The sequence below is a fragment of the Corythoichthys intestinalis genome, chromosome 6, assembly GCF_030265065.1.
Source record: "Corythoichthys intestinalis isolate RoL2023-P3 chromosome 6, ASM3026506v1, whole genome shotgun sequence".
In the NCBI taxonomy this organism is placed as follows: domain Eukaryota; kingdom Metazoa; phylum Chordata; class Actinopteri; order Syngnathiformes; family Syngnathidae; genus Corythoichthys; species Corythoichthys intestinalis.
In genome coordinates, this window is record NC_080400.1 from 45,512,969 (window position 1) to 45,537,500 (window position 24,532).

Consider the following 24,532-nt stretch of genomic DNA (forward strand, 5'->3'; position numbering starts at 1 on the left):
CGGCGTTAATTGCGCGTTGAGAGACGGTTGGCTCTCACCGCAGTTCAGCTGCTACCGCCAAGTTGTAGAGTGCAGACTGTCTGCAGGGTGATGACACACATGCCAATGCTGCTCCACCTGCACACATGCAGTCCCATACACATCACGGAAATACACTCCACGAGAGCCCGCTGGGACCCTCATGGGTGGCCAGGGAAATTTAGCCCACAGTTTTCCATGCACTCCCCTCTAAATATGTGAACTAATTAAGTCATGTTCTGTGTCCAATTTTCCTTCTCATACTGACACATGCAGACCAGGATGTGCGAATACAGTAATTGCATGAATGCGTATTTAAATGAAGACCTGATATAATCATATTCTGCTGTTTTTCCTTTTTCTTTCTCTAGTTTTTTCTTTCCTTTTCGCTTTTCTTCGTTCGTTTTTTTTTTTTTATTTAATTCCTTTTTGTTAATATCATTGCATTTATTGTCCCCTTCATAAAATATAGTTCTTAATTTCCATTATATTCGTTTATTAGAATTTACGAATAAATATATGTGCTCAATATTTGTTATGTTTTTTTTGTGTGTGTGTGTATGCGTTTTGGGGAGAATACTGTATAGTCGAAAATGTACTCGGGCCATTATTTCAGCTAGGTTACTGACGATAACGTATAGGCTACACTGCAAAGAAATATTAAGATATTACAGAATACACAATCAAATGTAAAAATCTATTAGTTTCTTAATGTTATGATACTTTCGCATCACTGTAGTTGTTGTTTATGATGTTGTTGTTGATGAGCTTATTATCACTGTAGTTGTTGTTTATGATGTTGTTGTTGATGAGCTTATCCATTTCTACTCAAAATTTTTTTACGACTTTGGCCATGTGCACGGGGAAAAAACTCGTTTTCAAATATGACAAATCATTAACATCCACTGTCAGAAAAGTATTAATCTATAAAAAAAAAAAAATGTTTACTTTTTGTGTCGGCAGTATAATGATATAGTGATTTCTATTATTATTAGTATTATTATATTAAATTAAGTTTACAGTGTATAATTTCACCTATAGTAGTACTGCATCATGTCAAAAAAATACTGCTCTCAGATGTGCATGCTGCATATATTCTGCTCTCAATTGCAAGTGGAAGTAAAAGCTGCAAAACCGGTTTACACAATCTGTCAGAATAATACAATTATTTTCTATAGATTATCATAATGCGGTGTGTGACACAATTTCTTAAAAATATTTGCATATGTGTTTGAAGCACAGAATAAATCCTGACCATGTAGGCTACATGGTATAAAGTTAATATCACATAATAATGTAATCCACAGTAAGCGTCAAAGTGTCAAAATCGTTGTCATATTGTGTTGTTGCTTTTTTTTTTTTTTTTTTTTTTTTTTTTAACGCATATAGTCTGAAATGACTCCGTAATTAAGTAGGTGTTGTAGTAAAGTATTATTCAATTGACCGTGAAACTGGAGGCGGAACTCTCAAGTGCACAAATCACGAGGCAATACGTCGTTCGGCAGAGAACAGTGCGCGAACGCAGCCTGCGTGTGGACGTAAGAAAAAACGAGGAAAGGGTTGGGCTTACCAGTCACATCATATCACAACTAGCTGCGCCTTGGTCATAAACCAATTTGGTGAGGAAAAAAAGAGCTAAGAAGGTCCTCATGTGCGGCTACCTACAGAGCCGCAAAAGCAAGACTTCTCCGTGCATCCCTTGCTGCCGTGTCCACTCGTCACCACGGAAGCACCGGGGGACCAGCGCGTTGTTTTTGCCGCTTTTGGACTGGACCGGTTTTGTGTCGCTGGGAAATGATGGCCACTTACCAAAACACGGACGATGACGCAATGGCATTGATGATCCACGATACCAACACGCCGAAGGAGAAAGAGCGACCCAAAGAGGAGCCGGTCCAGGAAAAGGTCGCAGAAAAGCCGGATCCGACTCAGAAGCCTCCCTACTCCTATGTGGCCCTCATCGCTATGGCCATCCGAGAGAGCTCCGAGAAGCGTCTCACTCTGTCTGGCATTTACCAGTACATCATCAGTAAGTTTCCATTCTATGAGAAAAACAAAAAAGGCTGGCAGAACAGTATCCGGCACAACCTGAGCCTCAACGAGTGTTTCATCAAAGTTCCGCGGGAGGGCGGCGGGGAAAGGAAAGGCAACTTCTGGACTCTCGACCCGGCCTGTGAGGACATGTTTGAGAAGGGCAACTACCGGAGGCGCCGCCGAATGAAGCGACCGTTCAGGCCGCCGCCCACGCATTTCCAACCCGGGAAATCCTTATTCGGAGGGGACGGCTACGGCTACCTTTCCCCACCCAAGTACCTGCAGTCCAGCTTCATGAATAACTCGTGGTCGCTGGGCCAGCCGCCTACTCCGATGTCCTACACTTCCTGTCAGATGGCCGGTGGCAACGTGAGCCCGGTCAAAGCTTTGTCCGCCCCCGCCTCTTACAACCCGTACTCTCGAGTGCAGGGCATGGCGCTCCCGGCTATGGTGAACTCTTACAACGGCATGAGCCACCATCACCACCCGGCCCACTCCCACCACTCCCAGCAGTTGAGCCCGGCCACGGCCGCTCCGCCCCCGGTCTCGTCCGGCAATGGAGCCGGGCTTCAGTTCGCTTGCTCCCGCCAGCCCGCGGAGCTGTCCATGATGCACTGTTCGTACTGGGAACACGAGAGCAAACACTCGGCCTTGCACACGAGGATTGATATTTAAATGTGACAAGTGTACACATTAGAACTCTTCAAAGACATATCTTGTTGTCGTTTCCTCTGCAGAGGTTGATGTTCATGATTTTTGGAAACCGCATGTTTTGGTTGCAGCCTTGCAATGGAGAGGCCGGTGTTTAGAAACAGGAGTGCGGGTGTATACAGGGTCACCGGGCGCAACAGGTAGCGCAACATTTATAATTGGACTGCCATGTGTATTACTTTGGTGTGTCGAATTATTTTGTGTTTCCATCAAGAAAAGACCCTGGAACTATGCGTAATTTTCAACTTTACGCACGGCTTGACGAAATCCAAGCCATAAAATGTTAAATCGCTTCATAATTCAGAAACTGACTGAGCCAGGCTTTCATGGTTGTAAATCTTCAGTTTAAAAACGATTTCTCGTCACTAAGACAATTCAGGGTATTTCATGTTATGTATTATGTTGATCCCCATATATGAATTTCCAGTACCATGAAATAGGCCAGGGCCAATTTTTCCTTTTTTTTTTAATGAACGTGTATATTGTGTTATAAATCTTGGGGCCATGCTTAATTTTGATTAGCACTTTTCTATATTTTCTAGATTTGTGAATTTCTTAATAAACCTGTATTTGCTAAAATACTTCCGTGTTCATGAAGCAATGTCTTTTAAACAATGACAATCACTGTTGAGGCATGAAGAAAAATATTTACCTTTTACAAGAGTACAAAAAAAGTCCTCCAACACTTTAGATCTACATTAACAGAGCAAAATGAAATAATTTGATCATTTATTAATGATTACTTTCCATAATTCCACCTAACAAAAATAAGAATGAAATTAACTCAAATTGGTTTGAAAATATTTTAAAGCTATAATGGATGTCATAGCCTTTTACATTTCTCTTTGGTATTTAAGTGTAACGAAAAATATCAGATTTTACCCTTGAGACGTACGTCTTTTTGCCTATACGGGAGAAATCAGAGTAAGAAAAAAAACTTTATGACTTCGTATATTTTAAAACAAAAAGATGCAACTATAATTCAGCCAAATGTTGAAATGTGCATTTTAATTCTTTTTTTTTTTTTTTTTTCTTGTTTGTTTTTTAGAATAACCAACGAAAATTACATTTACGACGTTCTTGAAAATTAAATCACATTCATTCCAAAAAAATATGAAATGTTAAAACAAAAGGTACAAAATAATACTGATAATTTCTCTGAATGTAAACGCTCTCTGCAAAAGTGAGCACACGGAACAATTGAATTATTATAACGTGACATGAGCGCAGAGAACTTGATCTTATGGGAGTGTTTTTGTCTGAGTTTAATCACCCACGGGATACGTCTGATTATGTGACAGCAGAATTAACAGATATTTTGTTCAACAACTTCAAACGCAATGACGTTGTGATCATGTTTCAATAACAGGAATTTTTGTTTGGCACGTTTGCTTGAGTTCCATGCATCTTTGGCTGCGTCACAATAAATACTGTTGACTCGATTATAGTCAAGATGCAAACTTGTACACTTGGTGGTTGTTTAGGACGGTGAAAGCAGATAACTGTAGTCTTTTTTCTCGTGAAAATATGGACTCACCCTTCTGAGATCACACGCATGAGTTTGGCGTCCGCATGTTCAAAGTGAAACTCAGCAGTGTTTTCATTCTGAGGCGCAGACATACACTCAAATTCACTCTCTCCCTGCGACTGTCATATACACGCTTTTCATCCAAATGTAATATCAACACACGTACACGCACGCACACACAGACTCCCGTGTGTCTGCCCTTAAGGGAATCTTTATTAAATCTACAGTGCGTCTGGAGGAGTACAGTGTTCTCTCTGAGGTATATTTAGTCTTTACAGGTTGTTTTAGTGCTTAACCATTTGAATTTGACACGTCACAGCATAATTTATCAAAGGCATATCACACTTCAAGTGAAAGATTCAGAAAGTGCAACCGCAATATAATAAATGACAAGTAATGACAAACAAAAAAAAAAGGATGAAAATGGAAGATGTTGGATTTTGGGAAAATGAAACAAAAAGTCATAGAGGCATAATGAAGTCTATATTCGACTTTTCCCTATGGTATAAGGCAAGGCAAGGAAATTTTATTTGTACAGCAAAATTAAACACAAGGTAATCCAAACTGCGTCAAATCAAATCAAAATCAGCAAGAAACAAAAATAATAATAATAATGATTAAGAAATAGAAATACGAATAAATAAAAGGATATGAAAGTCACTTTAAAATTTGCAAGACAGTTAAAAACAAAACTGTAAACAGCACAAGTCACACATTTTACATACATGTTAGCCATTTCCATGATTTACTATTATTATTAATATTATTAATAATAATAATAATATAAGTCAGTGAATGATGCATTCAGTTTGTTATTCCAGTCTACGTGGTCGATATTGCGACCAACCTAGGGTTTTTATTAAGTATAGGAAATTATTTATTCCTTGTACATTAATTTGTAGGCAAAGGTACTATGATTATTAAAAGTGTCCTCCAAGTACTATCTCTGTAAAGTTCATTGCTCTTAACAAGTGGCTTCACATTGTTGCCTATAAGCATACATCGTATTACACAATTATACAATATTATATTGTGGAAATACAACTAGCAGCAACACTTCGGCATCCATGTGTGCAAGCGTAGCATGTTAGGTGTACGTTCTTTGCTTCCTCAAATTTATGTTTTATAAACAAGCAAGAGATAAGGGCCCGTTTGAATGGCAAATGTATTCCAAACACCCCTCTTACAACAACAAATACAAGTGTTTAAAACTTTTCGCGCGTGTGCAAAGCGCAATTACATAAACTATTCGGGCAGAGAAGGCCATCTGATGTTTCGAAAGGATATTACATGGTGCACTTTTAACAACATATCTTGGTCGCAATTGAAAACTTCAATGACGCTTTAGAAATATTTTGAGGCACAAAAAGTGTTATTAATTCACATCATATAAGCATATCTTCAGCGCTGTAATGTTTCTACATTCATTATTAGTGTATTTTTTTATTTTGAATTTGCAATGTATGTGTTTCCCAAATAATTTTGGCATCAAGTTTTAAAACGCAATTCCACTCAAAACCGCACGGATGAGTAATACCCACAATACTCGATTATATAAAATGACCCTGTCGGTGAACTCCGGTACATGGCAGGTGTGCATGTGCTCACAGAGGGGTTGACAGTTCACCCGGGAGGTCTGGAACAATGGGCCTGCATACAGGATGTCTCAGGGGCTTGGGGAGATAAGGCCATGCAGTCGAGGTTCATGGCTCCAAGTTGACACAGGCCTAGATTTGGTCCTGCAGACGTGCATGCATCACGATCTGTCTATATATCACATTAACGTTAAAGTATAACTGATCATCTACATACGCATACAAGATGTTTGAATACAACTTAGTCGGGGGAAAAAACGTTGCTTGAAAATAAATAAATAAATAAATAAATAAATAAATAAATAAATAAATAAATAAATACAACATACGTTGCACAACGCAAAACATAAACTCATTAGAGGACAAGTGACTATTTTTGGTCGTTTAAATAAACTTTTAATTGTGTTTTTTTTGGTAACTTTTTTAATAATGAATTGTTTTTGTATATATATCTATAAATTAATAAAACGTTAATTAAAACAAAATAGGATTTCAAGGAACGACGTTTTTGTTTTGTTTTGTTTTGTTTTGTTTTTTTTTTTTTTTTTTTTTTGCATAGTATGCAACTCATTGGCTGTCAGTCTTTCCCAGATAAAATGGATTGGACATCTAGGGCCACCAATGGCAGCCAATGAGCCAGTTCAATGATATAAAAGGTTACTTTTTACATATTCAAGAGCTGCACGGAATGAAATGAAGCACATATCTTGCTTTCTTGGGTTTCTTAATTGTTGTCATAGTTTTGTATTTGTAAAACATGCTGCAACTTTATTGGACAAGCATCAAGCGTTATTTTTATTTTTTATTTTTTGCATGCGCATTACATGAACAAGACGTCCTGGAAGCAGCTTTTTTTATTTCAACAAAAATACAGTCAAATATAATGTGCTTTCCTGAATTCAGCTGTTTGTACGTTGTTCATTTGCAAATACAATTTGTAACATTCAGCCATTCATTAAGATCAATGTTTCATGTATTAAGCCAATAGCTTTGCAAACAAGCAGTCAAACATTTTAAAAAGCACTGTAGCACATGACAATGACATTATGAAACAATCTAAGGTTTGTTCGCACGGTGTCCATCTGATTAGAAAGTTTGATGTGCGGAGAAACCTGTTTGTAGTGTAGCGTGTATAGGTAGGTGTGTGTTCATAGGAGTTGTGGGGGAGATAGTGATACAAATTGACCTTGTAAAATGAACATAATACAGAATTAACTATTCAGAAGACCAGAAGATACAAACGTACCCAGAAAGCTAATTTACCCATTAGCTCATTATATGGCGGAAAACACAGACAAGACTGAAAAAGCCGTTTCTGCTCTTGCACTCCTCTTTAAAAGAAACCGCTATATTTTAAGCCAAAACAACTATTGTGTTTGACGGAACAATATGTCTATAAGCTGCCATAGCAGATTCATGGCGCATAAAGCCCCCGAACTATTTTTAATATGTCCGTTTTACCCTGGAAACCCCCGTTTACAGACGTCGTGCAACCGTTTTTGTTTCAACCCAGCCATAAACGAAGGTTAATCATATCTATTATTCAAAATATGTCATTTTTAGCTTCGAATCATTAATTGATGTCTAATATTTCTTTAAAAAAAAACGACTTTAAAAAAATGATTCACTCGCATATTTTAAACTTTTAAACAAATTACGTCACGATGAAAAAAATGGTGTCTGTAAAAAAGTCACGGATATCTACCTCATAGTTATCACTTAATTATATTTTTTTGTTACTGTCGCATTTTCTCTGATATGTTAGCTGAAAAATAATTGATCCAAACAAAGTAAATTTGAAGAAAGAAAACGTTTAAAAGGGTAAATATATGAAAAAGACAATCTCGACCACTCCTTGATGTCTGCGATTTCAGCATCGCGACCCTTGTTGTATTACCATATTTCACCCATAAAACCCCCCCCAAAAAATCCAACTGTGGCCATTCACAACTGTGTCTTGACACTCAGTGATAAATGCTACAAGGAATTTTTGGATCGAAACAAGGTAAGTACGCGATAATATCTCGTTAAAGTCATAGCGTCTGTAATTCTGCTCTCGCGTGCTCTCACCTCCACATGGGCTTTTGCTGTTTATTTATTTTAATGCCCTCCAGTTCAAAATGTTTTCTTCCCCCAGAAAATTGAGATTTTAAGCTTTCCAATGATGTATCACACATGCAGATCGCACAATTTTGAAAGTTGGCCAAATTGGGCGTCTCAGAGCGGAACTTCAAGTCACCTGAGTGTTTTCCGCCACAAATAAATAGGCCTAAGTAAAACAAATTATTTTTCCCCAAAAAATAATCTGTATATGAAATGCGCTTCTCAACTGACAGCCCTCCGCTAAATTGTACATTATCGGGACAGTACAAATAATAGTTTTGTGCAAAAGTAAAAAAAGTATTAGACTTGAGCGCAAAAAATATTTTGACATCAAACATTATATTTAAATATGTTATAATACCTAGAAATGAAAAGTCTAGTCACATCGTTTTTTCTATGCCTCCTAAAATTAGCTATAGTGTGGTTTGTTTGCATGCGTCTTTTCCGCTCAGAGCGCATGAATAACCGTGATTGTATCCTTTGTTGTGCGTTAACAGATGACAGATTATAATCAACACGACAAACGAGGTCAAGTCGCTGTAGGAGCAGCGCATTTGGCCCTTCTGTTTCCTTTTGCCTCGTATGAGCGCACACTTATATACCTGCGCTCCCTCCAGTCGTGACATCTTGCATGCTCCACGGTGCACATGTCATGCCACCCAGCCGGTCAAGTCACACACAGGTTGTACATTGCTCACAGACAGTGGAATAACTGCATGCATTCTCTCCTGTTTGAGAATGAGGAGCAATCCAACATCATGTCATAGCTATTGAAAAGGAGAGTGGGGAGGAGGGGTCACCACTGTTTGCTATACATTTGCTTCAAACAGGAAAATGCCCTACAATTTGATTCGCAGAAAATCCGGCAATTGTTTGAATCAGCACGAGTATTTATGTCCATTCCCTTTTTCTTGGAGCTCAGAAGTTTCACATATACCATACTGTATTTCTGATTCCCTTAAACCATAGAGGGAGGCCTGCAGAGGCGTCACATTGATACTGTGATCTACGTGATGTTTTTACATTGCTGCTGATTGCTATCTTAATGACAAGACAAGAAGATATAGGCACATCTAATATTTCTCTATCAAGCTAAAATAATCACAATGCTTATGTTGATTTACGCTCCAAAATTATAAACCGAAAACTTTGAGTTTTAGTCTCTGCCAAAATCAAATGTGGAAACCTGTTGCATGCTCAAATGTAAGGAATTTAATATTAGTAAAACCACGTTGAGAAAACAAGTATTCTACCGTGGCAAGTAAGCAAACTAATAATATGATAAATACTCGTTTTGATTCAACTCTTGTAGACTAGATCTATATACTGTAAAATATTATTAGATATGATTAGTTGACTTAATAAATTGCAAACTTGCTGCCTTAGAACACGTATAACATTAATTAGAAGCAATTTACTTAATTATTTAAAGTTTTAAGGACTCAAATTAACCTTAATAATTGGATTACAGTAAATTGTTTGAGTTCGCATAACTCAAATTAACTTCAATGAATTAGATTACAGTGATTTATTTATTGGAGCTTCCACCACAGAAGTGACACCTTAGTTAGCTTTTGTGCTGCTCATTTATCAATGCAGATGAACTTCATTTTTTTTTTTTACCTATAATAATTCTACAATATAAACAACACATGCTAATTTAATTAACACATTTTAAAACAGCAATGACCCTATCCCCAAATAAATGAAGGGAGAACACTCAATGGATTAATTCAGGGGAATTAACCTATTTTAAAAAGCTCAACAATGCATTTAATACAAAAGAGAAATAGGTTCTTGCACAACACATTGCTGAATATTTTGTTAATGCTTGGTATGAAATGAACAATCAGCAGTGTAACCTTTTATAGCATAACCAACGCTTTTTTCAACACCTTCACTTTCTTGACATCGATTTGGTAACTAAATATTGTGGCGAGCGACATGGAGAGGAATGACAGTGAACACTTGCTGTTCTCGTGCCCCACACACCGCACGACCCCAAGAAACAACACACTTTTTTATAGGACACACATGACATAACAACAGCAATTACTACTCTCAGTCGTGGTTGCCACAACAACCCATTATCCATTGCGGCGGAACAGATAAATAACATTCTCTGCAATATATTACTCTTTTATAAACAGGCGACATGACATTTTATAAAAGAGTAAAATATTTACTGACCAAATCAATGTGAAGTAAAGAAGTGAAGGTGCTGAGGAGAGTTCTGGTTCACGGCAGTTTACCGTGGACGTGTGCGGGAATGTTTTGGTGTCAGAAAAGCGTGAAATAGACGAGGCAGATCAGCGCATGTCTGAAAGAACACCCAAAGAACGCTGGGTACAAAAAAATATTTTTTTCTAATTTGACTTGAATGAGATACATCAGTCAGGCAAGTTTTTCAGCCCGAAATTAATAGTGTTCACAACAGATTGATAAAAATAGAGTTTGGTTCACTTATCATATTTAATTAAGATGTATATAACCATTTACAGTGCTGCGACACAGTATACTGGTGCTGGTCAGTGTATAAGTTCTCACTTTTTTTTTATGCAGAACAAACAATATATTTCTTGTCTGCATGACAAGATATCTCTTGCTTTTGCTTGCTTGCTTGTGTGTCTTTATGATGGAGGAAACAAAACTGTGCGGAATATCACCTTGTAGACCATACACAGATAAAAAATAAATAAATAAATAAATAAATAAATAAATAAATAAAAGATTTTTCACCTCCTAACATTGATGTGCTGTTTAATATTTACCAGCCTGTACATGGAGCGGAAGACGACATCTTTATACTGTGAAGGGAAATGAGATAAAATGCTTCCGCTCTCTTGATTATGAGCTGCAAATTGCTTTGTCGGGATTTAAATGGCTTGTGTTTTCCCATCGTGCATTGAGTGGGTCTATTTTTAAAACCCTTTCCTCTTTTCCACCCCCTAAAAATTTCCGCAACAAGAAGCTATTAGGAGAACGGTTCTCCTGTTAACATTACAATTAATCAAGGTTGAAGCCACATTCCTATGGGCATAAGAAGGAACACCTGCCTGTCTTCTTGTTCTTAGTTATTATAGTGGTGCAAGTTCACGGTCAATCAGGCGAGGACAGAGAATTGTTGCATAACCACAACGTTGTCTTCTGTTCTGAACTCCTAATATGAGGGGGAATAAAATCCTATTTTCTATATACTATACACCTACCCACCATTCTTTTTTTTATTGGGACTTTGGTGACATTTTCTTAAATTTCTTTCTTAACTTTTTTGTATTTTGTTTTGAACAGACAATATCCATTTTCAGACATATTTCCTTACAGCAATTACACACCGCTTGGCAAAGCCCATGCGACAATTAAGCAAAGTTAGGCATTTACTTGGTTAACCTTTTAAGTTTAATGTGCTTCTTATTACACGCTTATCATGTGTAAGGCGATCGCACAAAGTGTGTTTGGACCAATGGTTAAGAAACGTTTAGATTAAATACGGAAAGGCAAAGCAATGCCTATATGCCCTTTGAACAATTTTTTTCAGGTATTCAGAAGGCTATGAGGTTGAGCTTGAGCCCGCACTTTTTCAAACACCCACCACATGACATTCTTGACTACATTGTCTCATTGTTTGAATCAGCATGATTTGATGCTGCGTTTTCATCGGCCTGTGTGTGTTCCGTACCATTACCGACAACGAACGGATATCAATAAATTCAAATAACATACTGAGAACATTCATGAAATAAACACTAAATGTGCTCCTTTCCCCCCCTTTTTTAAGTGGTTGTAATTGTGTGACACCCTTTTCTGGCCTGTACTGCCCTCTTGTGGCCAAAAAGAGACAGCACTGATAGGTACTCACGGTACTAGGTTTACGATAAGAAATGTAAATAAAATATCTATCTGAAACTCAACATAATTGAGTGATATGGTTGTGGTTTCTTTTTTTGTTTGTTTGTTTGTTTTTGTTTTTGTTTACCATGTGTATTATTTATGGAGCTTCAAAATCTCAATCATCCCCACAAAACAGATGGTAGAAAAATAAACCTAAATTAAAGAAAATAAATAAAATCCAATGTAAATTGAGCTATCTGGTAGTGATTTTCTGGGCTTTTTGTAGTAGCTGGAAATTTTCTCTTTGTTCTGCAAAGTTTATTTTAATGGTGAGTTAGTAGTGCGCATTTTGTTTATATATATATATATATATATATATATATATATATATATATATATATATATATATATATATATATATATATATATATATATATATATATATATATATATATATATATATATATATATATTAGGGCTGTCAAAATTATCGCGTTAACGGGCGGTAATTAATTTTTTAAATTAATCACGTTAAAATATTTGACGCAATTAACGCACATGCCCCCCTCAGATTAAAATGACAGCAGTGTAATGTCCGCTTGTTACTTTTTTGTTGTTTGGCGCCCTCTGCTGGCGCTTGGGTCCAAATGATTTTATGGGTTTGGGGAGTATGGTGTAATGACATCAACAATGGCGAGCTACTAGTTTATTTTTTGATTGAAAATTTTTCAAATTTTTATAAAAATTTGAAAAAAAATATATATACATATATATATATATATATAATGCAATTAATCGCAATTCAAACCATCTATAAAATATGCCATATTTTTCTGTAAATTATATATATATTCTGTAAAATAAATTTTTGGAATGGAAAGATAAGACACAAGATGGATATATACATTCAACATATGGTACATGAGGACTGTAGTGGGCATTTCACTCTACTGTCATTTAAATCTGTCTATGCTGTCCTCACTCCGAAGCGTCTACTTTTTCCAAAGCTAGACAGCTAGTGAACGACGCCTTAATAATCAGACTTCTTCCTTTTTCATCTGATTTATTAATAAAATGGCCTTAAACCATTGTCCTCTTTATACCGTCATAAAACTACAAAAAAAAAGTACACAAGCATTGCATTAGCAACAACGTTAGCTCAGCATGCTGTACAGGTTCACTAAACATAAACAAAAAGCGTCTCATACAAAAAATATAACATTTCGCTTACTAACATAATATGTACATTCTTTACAACAACCACACTTACGGACAAATCTTGTCCAAGGATCATATAAGCACAACATTACAACGTAGGCGTCAGCCCGAGACGTCGTGCAGCCATATTGAACTGGCAAGAAAACAATAAAACCATGTCGCAAAGCAACCACAAGAGTTCGCTGTTAGACAGCACAATATGCCTTGCTGTAAAACTTACCAAAAGGCAGAATACTGTCTGAGCGGGACATGTGCGTTAATTGCGTCAAATATTTTAACGTGATTAATTTTAAAAATTAATTACCGCCCGTTAACGCGATAATTTTGACAGGCCTAATATAAATATATATATATATGTAAATGGCGGGGAAACACTCAGGTGACTTGACGTTCCGCTCTGAGACCCCCAAATTTCAAAATTGTCCTATATGCAGAGGCTTCGCGTCCCATTAGCCAAACCAGGCAATTGCCTAGGGCCCCCAGCCAGCAGGGGCCCCCACAGGGCCAACAGATTTAGCACACGCAGCTTTACAAGTGCGACAGTGCCAGTGAAAGCCTTGTGTCTGAGTTCCCTGAAGGTGCCCCTTCACTCGCTCCACAATACCCCCCCCCCTCACGTGACTCAGAGTGAGAGTGGCTTTTTTTTAATTAGCGTTCATCCAAAATGAAGAGAAGTTATCCTTTTGTAAGCGACAAAAGAAAGGAAAAAAAGCAGAAGAGGAGAAAAGGAAGCAAGACAGCAGTGAGTGTACTATGTTATTGTAGTTTTATGTCCTAATTCGGTAGAAACCGGGCTCTTTGAGTGTCCTAAAAAGCGCTCTATGAGGCCGAGGCGTTATTATACTTTTATTAAATATGCTAATGCTCCAAGTCCAACTGTCCCCCTTACTTGCACATGCTCGAAGGGCCCCATGTTGCTTGTTGCCTGGAGCCCCTGGAGACCCTTGCTAAATATATATGCCTATATGCATATGTAATACATCATTGGAAAGCTTAAAATCTCAATTTTCTGGAGGAAGAAAAAATGCATTTGTAATACATCATTGGAATGCTTAAAATCTCTATTTTCTGGAGCAGGGGTCTCCAGACCAGTCCTTGAGGGCCGCTGTGGGTCCTGGTTTTTGTTCATACCGATCAAGCACAGACCTTTTAACCAATGTGGTTTCTACTAAATCAAGCAGAACCTGACTGCAATCAACTGAATAGACTTATTGGTGAAAAGTTTTGGTCCTGTTTAGTTGGAGAGAAATCCTGCACCCACTGCGGCCCTATGTGGAATAGTTTGGAGACCACTGTTCTGGAGGAAGAACATTTTTTAACAGAAGGGCATTTAAAACAAAACAAAAAATAAACAGCATAACCCTAACTGGAGGTGAGAGCATGAAAGCCCATGATTAAATACACCATGATTTTAACGAGTTTTTTCGCGTACTTACCTCTTTTCGATCCAAAAACTCCATGTAGCATGTATCACCGAGTGTCAAGACACAGCTCTGAATGGCCACAGGTGGATTTGGAGGGGATTTTATGGGTGAGACATGGTCGTATAACAAAGGTTGCGATGCAGAAATCACAGACATAAAGGAGTGGTCGAGATTTTCTTTTTCATATATTTACCCTTTCAAACGTTTTTTCTTTGTTTGGATCGATTGTTTATCATCTAAAATTTTGGGGAAAATGCGATGGTAACAAAAAAATACAATTAAGTGAGTTATGAGGCAGATATCGGTGCACACAGACACTACATTACAGACACTATTTTTTTCATTGTGACGTAATCTGTCTAAAAGTTTAAAATATGAGAGTGAATAGATTTTAAAGTTTTTCTTTTTTTTTTTTAAACTAAATATTAGATACAAATTACTCATTCTAAGCTAAAAATTACACACATTTCAATAAATATATCTATTTACCTTCTTTTTATGGCTTGGTTTAAACAAAAGTGGTTGCGCGACAAATGTAGACGGGGGTCTCCAGGGTAAAACGTACAAATTAAAAACAGTTTGGGGGCTTAATGCGCCATGAAGCTGCTATGGCAGCATATAGGCATATTGTTATATCAAACACAACAGTTCTTTTGGCTTAAAATACAGCAGTTTATTTTAAAGTGGGGTGCAAGAGCAGAAACTGCTTTTTCTGCCTTGTCTGTGTTTTCTGCCTTATAATGAGCTAATGGGTAATATATATATAGGGTTCTGCGCAGGATCTTAGCTGTCCCTAGGATTGCGCTCATCTGAACGGAAACGTCAGTCGTTGTTCCTGGTGTCTGTTGGAGCAATGCATCCAGCTTGGGGGTTACTGCCCCTAGTGTCCCGATCACGACTGGCACCACTGTTGCCTTCACTCCCCACATTTTCTCCAGTTCTTCCTTCATATTTCCCCAACTTTTCGTGTTTTTTTATCCTGATGTTGCTACCACTCGGGATTGCTACATCTAACACTACTGCTGTCTTCTGATGTTTATCCACCAACACTATGTCAGGCTGGTTGGCCATCACCAGTTTGTCTGTCTGGATCTGGAAGTCCCACAGGATCTTGGCTCGGTTGTTCTTGGCCACCTTTGGAGGTGCTGCCCACCTTGACTCTGGGGTCTCCAGTCCGTACTTGGCACAGATGTTCCTGTACACTATGCCTGCTACCTTATGTCGTTCCATGTATGCCTTGCCTGCCAGCATCTTACACCCTGCTGTGATGTGCTGGACTGTCTCAGGGGCCTCTTTGCTAGCCAGCACCTGGGGTCCTGTCTGGTGTGATAGACCCCGGCATCTATTGATCTTGTATATATATATATATATATATATACATATATATATATATATATACACATATACATATATATATATATATATATATATATATATATATATATATATATATATATATATATATATATATACACATATACATATCTATCTATTGATCTTGTATATATATATATATATATATATATATATATATATATATATATATATATATATATACACATATACATATATATATACACATATACATATATATATATATATATATATATATATATATATACACATATACATATATATATATACACATATACATATATATATATATATACACATATACATATATATATATATACACACATATACATACATATACATATATATATATATATATATATATATATATATATATATATACACATATACATATATATATATATATATATATATATATATATATATATGTATGGCGGAAAACACTCAGGTGATTTGAAGTTCCGCTCTGAGACAACCAATTTATCATTGGAAAGCTTAAAATCTCAATTTTCTGGGGGTATAAAAATTTTGAACAGGAGGGCATGTTTTGAAAAAAAAAAGTTTTTTAAACAACAAAACCCCATCTGGAGGCGAAAGCACGTGAGAGCAGAATTACCGACGCCATGACTTTAACAAGATATTATCGAGTGCTTACCTTGTTTTGATCCAAAAACTCCATGTAGCATGTATCACTGAGTGTCAAGACACAGCTGTGAATGGCCACAGCTGGATTTTTGGGGGATTTTATGGGTGAAACATGGTCATTTATCATGGGTCACGATGCAGAAATCGCAGACATCAAGGAGTGGTTGAGAGTTTCTTTTTCATATATTTACCCTTTTAAACTTTTTTTTTCATTTTTTTTTTTTTGTTTGGTTCGATTATTTATCATCTAAATATCGGAGAAAATGCGACAGTAACAAAAAAAATACAATTAAGCGATACTTATGAGGTAGATATCCGAGACTTTTTTACAGATGCCATTTTTTTCATTGTGATGTAATTTGTTTAAAAGTTTAAAATATGCGAGTGAATAATTTTTTTAATTCGTTTTTTTTTTTTAAAACGAAATATGAGACATCAATTAATGATTATAAGCCAAAAACGGCAGACATTTTGAATAATAAATATAATTAATTACCGTTGTTTCACGGCTGGATTGAAGCAAAAGCGGTTGCGCGATGTCTGTAAACGGGGGTTTTCAGGGTAAAACGGACAAATTAAAAATAGTTCGGGGGCTTCATGCGCCATGAATCTGCTATGGCAGCATATAGACATGTTGTTCTATCAAACACAAGAGTTGTTTTGGCTTTAAATACAGCAGTTTCTTTTAAAGAGGAGTGCAAGAGCAGAAACTGCTTTTTCAATCTTGTCTGTGTTTTCCGCCATATACATATATATATATATACTTTGTGTATGTGTATATATATATATATGTGTGTATATATATATGTGTGTATATGTATTGAAGGTAAAGTAATTTCAAAATAAGAGAAAACAGTGTTTTACCATGCATAATTTTAATCAACAGTCAAATGTAATGGCAGAGGCATTCCTACAAGTGTCAGGAAATGACATAACAGATGTGTGTTTTATTGAGGAGAGGAGTGTTGAAGTATAAAAGAGTAAGGTGTAAAATCTGGGATTTACTTACTCCGTTAAATACGATTTAAAATCTGGGATTTGCGTATTCAACGTAATTGTGTGGACTAGTGCGTTATAAAATCTCTGGGAGTTACGTACTAATAACGAGGTATAAAATCTGGGATTTACTCGTTAATAGGTAGTGAGGTATAAAATCTGGGATTTACTCACTCCACCGTAAGGTTTAAAATCTGGGATTTACTTACGGCCATTTCGATCTTCGTCGTGTCAAATAAATTATCGCAGGTGTTTGACTTTGTCCACCACCCTAAAATAAACGAATTCGTGCGTAAAACAGAGTGACTGTTGTGAGTGTGACTGAGAAAAGCGATACGATCTGGTCAGTTTGGTTGTCGGGACGCACATGAGTGGATTAAACAAATGGCGGGAAAGTCGAATGAGAGGGTTATCGGGTCGGAAGAAAGAGTGGAAAGAAGCAAGGTTTGGAGTGAAATTACGGATCATTACGCAAGGTTGGAATTACAGGTTTTGAGTGGCATTGATAAGCGGAAGATGAAGAAGGAAAAAGAGAAGCATAGAAAGGCATTTATGGATGGAGAAAATGCTCAAGAAGGATTTGAGGAAGTGTAGCGAAGGAGCAACAGTGCAGAATGAAGAGGCAGCCATGTTGAGAGAAGTGATGGGGGAGGAGCAGAGAGGAGCGAGAGGCAGGCATAGAGAAGAGGGCAGCACAGACGAGGAGACAAGCACAGACGGGGAGGAGGAAGATGTGGTAAGAGAGGAAAAGAGTATGTTGCGGGCAATTAGAAAAGACAAGCAGGAGAGAGAAAAGGCAGGAAGGAAGTATGAAACCCGAAGCACAAGTAAGATGCTACTACAAGCACAGAGCGACAAGCACATTATGGCACCACTGATTACGTCACCTCTCGGTATAAGGCAATATGAACCACTGCCACTAAGAGATGTGGCTGCTCTGGTGGAGAAACTCCCTCCGCTGCACAAAGGAGGCCGAGCCTGGGTGACCAAGTTTTTGGCGGCCATGTCAGGGCAAGGGGTTGCTCTGGGAGACTTGCGGCAGGCAATGTTGGGTTCGTGTTCCCTGATTCAATTACAGAATATTGAAAGAGCGGCGGGAACACAGCAGATGGGAAGAGAGACTCCTTTAGCGGGCATGGCGGATGGCTTGTTCCGGGAAATAAAAGCAGCGTTTCCTTCACCGATAGATATTATGCCGACTACATTCAATTATCGGAAGGAAGCACCCCCAGAGCAATATTATGCAGAGGCATTAGAATCATGGATAAGTATAACAGGTAAACATCCGGCGAATACACCGGAATCTGAAATGATGTTCCGAACCGCAATTATGAATGGTTTGCCCACTGAAGTAAAGGTAACCTTAAACACAGACCCAGATGTTCTTGTTTGCGATGAGGCACGCTTTAAGAGGCACTTGATCCATCATTGTCGCATTTATGTTGATAAGGTAAATAAAGACAAAAAGGAGACAGACGTTCTAGCCCAGAACCTTGTAAAGCTACAACTAGCAAAGTTGCACGGGGAAGCCAAACAAGAAAAAGTAAAGCAAAAGCAAATGTTCCAGGCTCCGCTGGGGGATGGTCGTGGTCGAGGCCAGACGAGAGGTGGATACAGAGGTCGAGGACGCGGTGCCCCGCAAGGCCAATTTAGGAATCCCCAGTTTAGATCTTCCCAGTATAGGACGAGTTTTCCCCCAGGTACGTGCTTTAATTGTGGATCTCCAGACCACTGGGCAAGGGATTGCCACGGGAACCCACCACCTCCAGGGGCGGCACAACGACAACCAGTGGTGGGGCAGCAGCCCCCCATGGGGCCACCCCAACAGTTCCGCCCCTGGCCACAGCCTGCCACGCAGGGTCAATTCTCTCAGGTTGACCCCTGGTATGGCAGCAGCGAATAGGGAGGCCTGGGAAGCTCGGGAAGCATGGCACAGGCAGAGCCAATGCTTCAGCTTACAGTGGCAGGGACACCAGTCCAGATGCTTGTGGACACAGGAGCAACACATTCTTCACTCAACCTGCCACTGCCGAGTACAGCAATATCTAAGCGAGTTACAACTTTGGTCGGCTTCTCGGGATCCTCTCAGTCTCTGCCTTTTACCCGTCCTCTCAGGACGGAAATCCCGCAAACGGGACAGAAGTTTTTTCATTCATATGTACATGCAACGAATACACCTGTCAACTTAATGGGAAGAGATATGCTCTCCGCATTAAGGGCCCAAATTTTGTGCGGCGACAAGGGACTCACGGTCACGTTCCCTGGTGGTCAGGTTATGAACTGCACACAGCCTGTAATGACAAAAGGACAGTGGCTGATGGCGCCACTACCTGCAGTTCCAGAAACAGCACGAATTTATTGGGCCCAGTTACAACCAGAAACACCGTTTGGGGGTGGCATCTACTCCACCTACCTCCTGTGGAAACCTTGGATCCAGGCTTTAGCCCCATACCACCCTCCAGTGGATCCTTTGCATTGCACCCTGTATTATGACAGAAATTCAGATGATGTGTACAGGGACGCATTTGAAGAAATAGAGGGGGATGTTTGGCCCATAGCTTCCCCCTGCATCTACATAGGCAAAGAAGGAGTAGCTGCATATGTCCAGTTGACCCCAGAACAGGAAGTTTGGTTCAAAATGGGGGAAGAAGGTAGCCCTCATGTTTCACTTGCTGTGTCGCCGGGCCATGAGCCACGCCAATTGGGGCCCATGGTACGGCGCCTTAAGCAACGAGGGGACTGGACACTGACCAATACCCCAGATGTCTGGTTTTCACCGTCAGACAAAAGCTATCGCATTATGGCAAAAATGGCAGATCACGCTGTTTTAGAACTAGTCTTTTTGGACCGGTACCATGGACGTGAACAGTCGGACCATGAGTTATCTCAAGAAATGCTGGATCAATTGCCTCAGAGCTTATGGTCGCAAAGTCCATTTGATGTCGGGTTTTGCCACACGGTGGAACCAGTTCAGTTGCAAATAGATAACACGGTTCCGATATACCGCCCACAATATCGTTGGCCCCAGGAGGCAGATAAGGGAATGGAGGATACAGTGGCAGGACTATGGGATGTGGGGGTCTTGGAACCATCCACCTCAAAGTGGAATACTCCTTTGCGGCCAGTGCAGAAGGCCGACGGTTTGACCTGGCGGATGGCCCATGATTTGAGGCCTGTCAATGACATCACACTTACGCCAGTGCTGCCAGTTCCTGATCCTCACCGCATCCTATCCTCCATAGGTCCACTTAAAGTGTGGTATACGGTCATTGATCTGGCGAATGCCTATTTTTGTCTGCCTCTGGCGGAGAATGTACGATACGCGTTTGCATTTACTTATAGGGGCGTGAAATTACAATATACAAGGTTGCCGCAAGGCTTCAAGAACTCCCCTGGAATTTTCAACCAAGTCCTGAAAGAGCTGCTGGCCCCATGCAAATTGCCAGATGGATCGGTCCTCCTGCAGTATGTGGATGATCTCCTCATTGCAGCAGAAACATCTCAACAATGTCTTGAGGCCACACGTGCCGTACTGGTGACACTGGCAGACTTGGGCTTCAAAGTGTCACGTAAGAAGTTACAGTGTTGTAGGCGATCGGTTATCTTCTTGGGACGGGTCATCACCCCAGCAGGATTGGCCATGTCCCCAGAACACCGCAGCACCATTTTGCGGCATCCTCGTCCGAACACTGTTCAGGAAATGTTGTCATTTCTGGGTTTATGTGGGTACAGCAGAGCCTACATTCCTTGTTACGCCGACAAAACAGCAGGATTGCGGGCCTTGATCAAAACCCAGGGAGTCCGCAACCTCAAGGCGAAATTACAATGGACCCCAGAAGAAGATGCAACTTTTGTGCGGTTGGTCCAGGAATTGGCATCTGCTGCTGCCCTAGCAACCCCAGACTTCACAAAGCCATTTCATCTAGATGTTGCAAACACAGCACACACAGTCAACGCAGCGTTGTATCAAAAACAAGGTTCCAATCGTTTAGTACTCATGTACTGCAGTGTCCCACTTGATAGTGTCGAGAAGAAGCAGGCTGATTGTGTCAGGTACGCGGCAGGGTTAGCGAAAGTGTTGCAAAAGACAGCTCATGTAGTAATGGGATACCCAATACAGGTGCTGACAGATCATGCCGTTTCAGCTTTTGTGGCCTCTGCAGCCTTCACCCTAACACCGCTCAGGCAAACCAGGTTACTGCGGATATTGACGGCTCCAAATATCACCTACGTTCACAATGGAGTCAATATGGCAAACCACTTGGTCCAGGGGGCGCATGAGTGTGCCCTTAGGGTCCAGGTGGATCAAAGGGTGAGACAGGACCTCTATGCAGAACCACTGGAAGGAGGACGGACGTTCTTCACGGATGGTTGCTGTTGGAGGGCTAAGGATGGAAGTTTACATGCGGGAGCAGCGGTAGTTGAACTCATCGATGGAACATTCACCCCTCTAATTGCACAACAGGTGAGTGTCAAGCCATCGGCTCAAGCAGCCGAGGTGTTGGCACTGGTCCTGGCTCTAGAGGCGGGGGCTAACGAAAGAGTGACAATTTACACTGATTCGGCATATGCAGCTTCGGCTGCATTAATTGATCTCAGAGGCTGGCTACAGAGTGGCTGGCTGACGGCAAAAGGTAAAGAAATTGCCCACAAACACCTCATGGAGCGCTTATATTTGGCCATTAAGGGCCCCCATGAGGTGGCAATTGTTAAAGTACCTGGTCATTCCAAGGCAAACACACTGATTGCCAAAGGAAATGATCAGGCAGATGTGCTCGCGAAACAAGCCGCAGGGTACACTCCGCAGGGGGAGATGATGTTGGCATCTCCCTCTGTGGTGTGGGATGGTGAAGCCCCTGGTCTCCCTGTGACCCCAACAGTCACAGTGGAAGACATCATGGAGGCACAAGGTAAGTCATCACCGGAACAAAAGTCTGTATGGATGGCTGCTAAAGCGGTGCGGAGATATGATGGCCTTTGGGTCGGCCCCAAAAGTCAGCCAGTGCTCCCAGAAGGTAACCTAATGACCTCAGCGTTGCAGGAGGCCCACACTCCCGCTCATGTGGGGCCTCAGGCAATGCTCCCTAAATTGCGTCAGTGGTGGCATCCGAGGTTGCAGGAGGTGGTGTGGCAATTTGTGGCGACCTGTGACATTTGCCAGACATTTAACGCCCGGCCCACCTTAAAACCAGCTCCCGGTGTTTATACTCCGGTGGCCTGGCCAGGGGCGGAGATAGTGATAGACTACACAGACATGAATCACAGAATAAATGGTAAACGCTTTTTGTTAATCATCATTGACTCATTCTCCAGATGGCCTGAGGCCTACCCATGTGCCAGGGAAGACACCGCGTCAGTCGTCAAAGCCCTAGTCAATCATTACATTCCAACACATGGATTTCCGGCTCTGGTAAGGTCGGACAATGGAACACACTTTAACAATAAGGCCCTAGCCAAAGTTGAGGCCCTCCTAGGGCTGAAACATCGGTTCGGCTGTGTCTACCACCCCCAGAGTCAAGGTAAGGTAGAAAGGTTCAACAGAACTTTGAAAGAGAAACTTGCCAAAATTATGGCGCAAACACACATGACGTGGTTACAAGCTCTTCCCTTGGCCTTATTGGTAGTCAGACAATCAGTTCATAAAGTCACAGGGTTTGCTCCATTTGAGCTTTTAACAGGTCGCCTGATGCCGGGTCCCTCCTCGACTCTTATGCCACCCACTGAATTGCCGACGCCAGATTTGTCGTATGCGTCATATTGGAAATATCTTCACTCCCTTGTGTCCAGTGTCTCTGCGCAGGTTGTTGAGAAGAACACGCCGGACGAGGCCTCACCAGCACTGGAGGAGGTGGTCACACCGTATGTCTACCTCCGCGTTCTCTCCAGAAAGTGGTCTGAGCCACGGTGGTGCGGCCCATTTAAGGTTCTTGCCAGAACCTCCCACGCGTTGCAGCTGGACTCAAAAGGTCGTAAGTGGTTTCATTATTCGCAAGTGAGACCAGCACAAACCCCACATCATGGTGAATTGCCAAGTTGCCAGCCCGGATGGGCTGGACAAGAGAGGGAGGATAGACATGATGCAGCCGCCGTGGAAGGAAACCAATAGGATGCTGCCCCAAAGTGACATTGGGACCTGGATTAACAGATGGAAGACGTGGCAGACAATGTCAAGAGTTGATCGAATATGTTGTGTGGTTGCTTACACTGTCACTGTCGCACTAACAATAGGTGTCGTCTGTTTTCTTGGGTGGGGCTGGAGACACCGTCCCACCATGGCTTTTAATCCCAATGGCGAACGAATGGAAGGAGTGATTGAGGAATGATGTATGGTCCAGTATGCGTGCAATGGAACGGTGATGTATGAAGCTCAGCGAGGCACAGGTGACATTTTGACACAGACACAGGTGTTCATGTTGCAAGCAAATTGTACAGACTCACACAAAGTAATGGCATTGGTAAAATTATTAGATGTCTCGGAGGAATGGGAAGACTTAAGGGCTAAAGTGGAGACATATCAGCACAAGAATTGGTTAAAATCACACACACCACATAGAAAGAGAAGAAGTACAGCCATGAATTCGGTACCTCAACAGCCACAACACCTACCATGGTTATTACGATGGGCGTATAATTTCTCCTTACAGGTTACGATTGCTCGAAACACATCAACCTCGTTACAGATACCTATTGCAGCCTTAAATGGTTTCCAACCTACAGCAACCGCATTCTCAGGTGTATATGAGGTGAATGGCAGCAAATACCTGGAAAACTGGTGGTACATGACAGGTAACGTAGTAGATATAAGTTGGGAGACACTGATTACAACACAGGCAGGGGACTATTGGGGGCCACAGTCGACCGACGTATACCGTTATTATGCTAATAAAATTGTGCTAACTAAAAACAGTAACATATTGACAGTAACCGTTGTGCCAATTGATCCCTCCAAAACAGATTGGGACAGACTGGTCCAGGGAGTTAATATACGAGGGTTACAGCGTAATAAAAGACAAATAGTTTCTCCAAAAAGCATGTGGGAATGGCTGAAAGAAGGA

The 24,532-nt window shown here is 40.3% G+C and overlaps 1 protein-coding gene across 1 annotated transcript; it reads left to right on the top strand.

Annotated features, from left to right (window-relative positions):
• The first annotated feature begins 1,542 nt into the window (after positions 1-1,542).
• On the top strand, positions 1,543-3,344 carry foxl2a (forkhead box L2a). Its single transcript, XM_057838982.1, has one exon. It carries the CDS (start codon positions 1,813-1,815, stop codon positions 2,725-2,727), a length of 915 nt encoding a protein of 304 aa, XP_057694965.1. The 5' UTR covers positions 1,543-1,812; the 3' UTR covers positions 2,728-3,344.
• The last annotated feature ends 21,188 nt before the right edge of the window (positions 3,345-24,532 follow it).

Excerpts from the sequence above, each read along its gene's own strand:
- foxl2a (XM_057838982.1), top strand. The coding sequence starts at position 1,813 with ATGATGGCCACTTACCAAAACACGGACGATGACGCAATGGCATTGATG.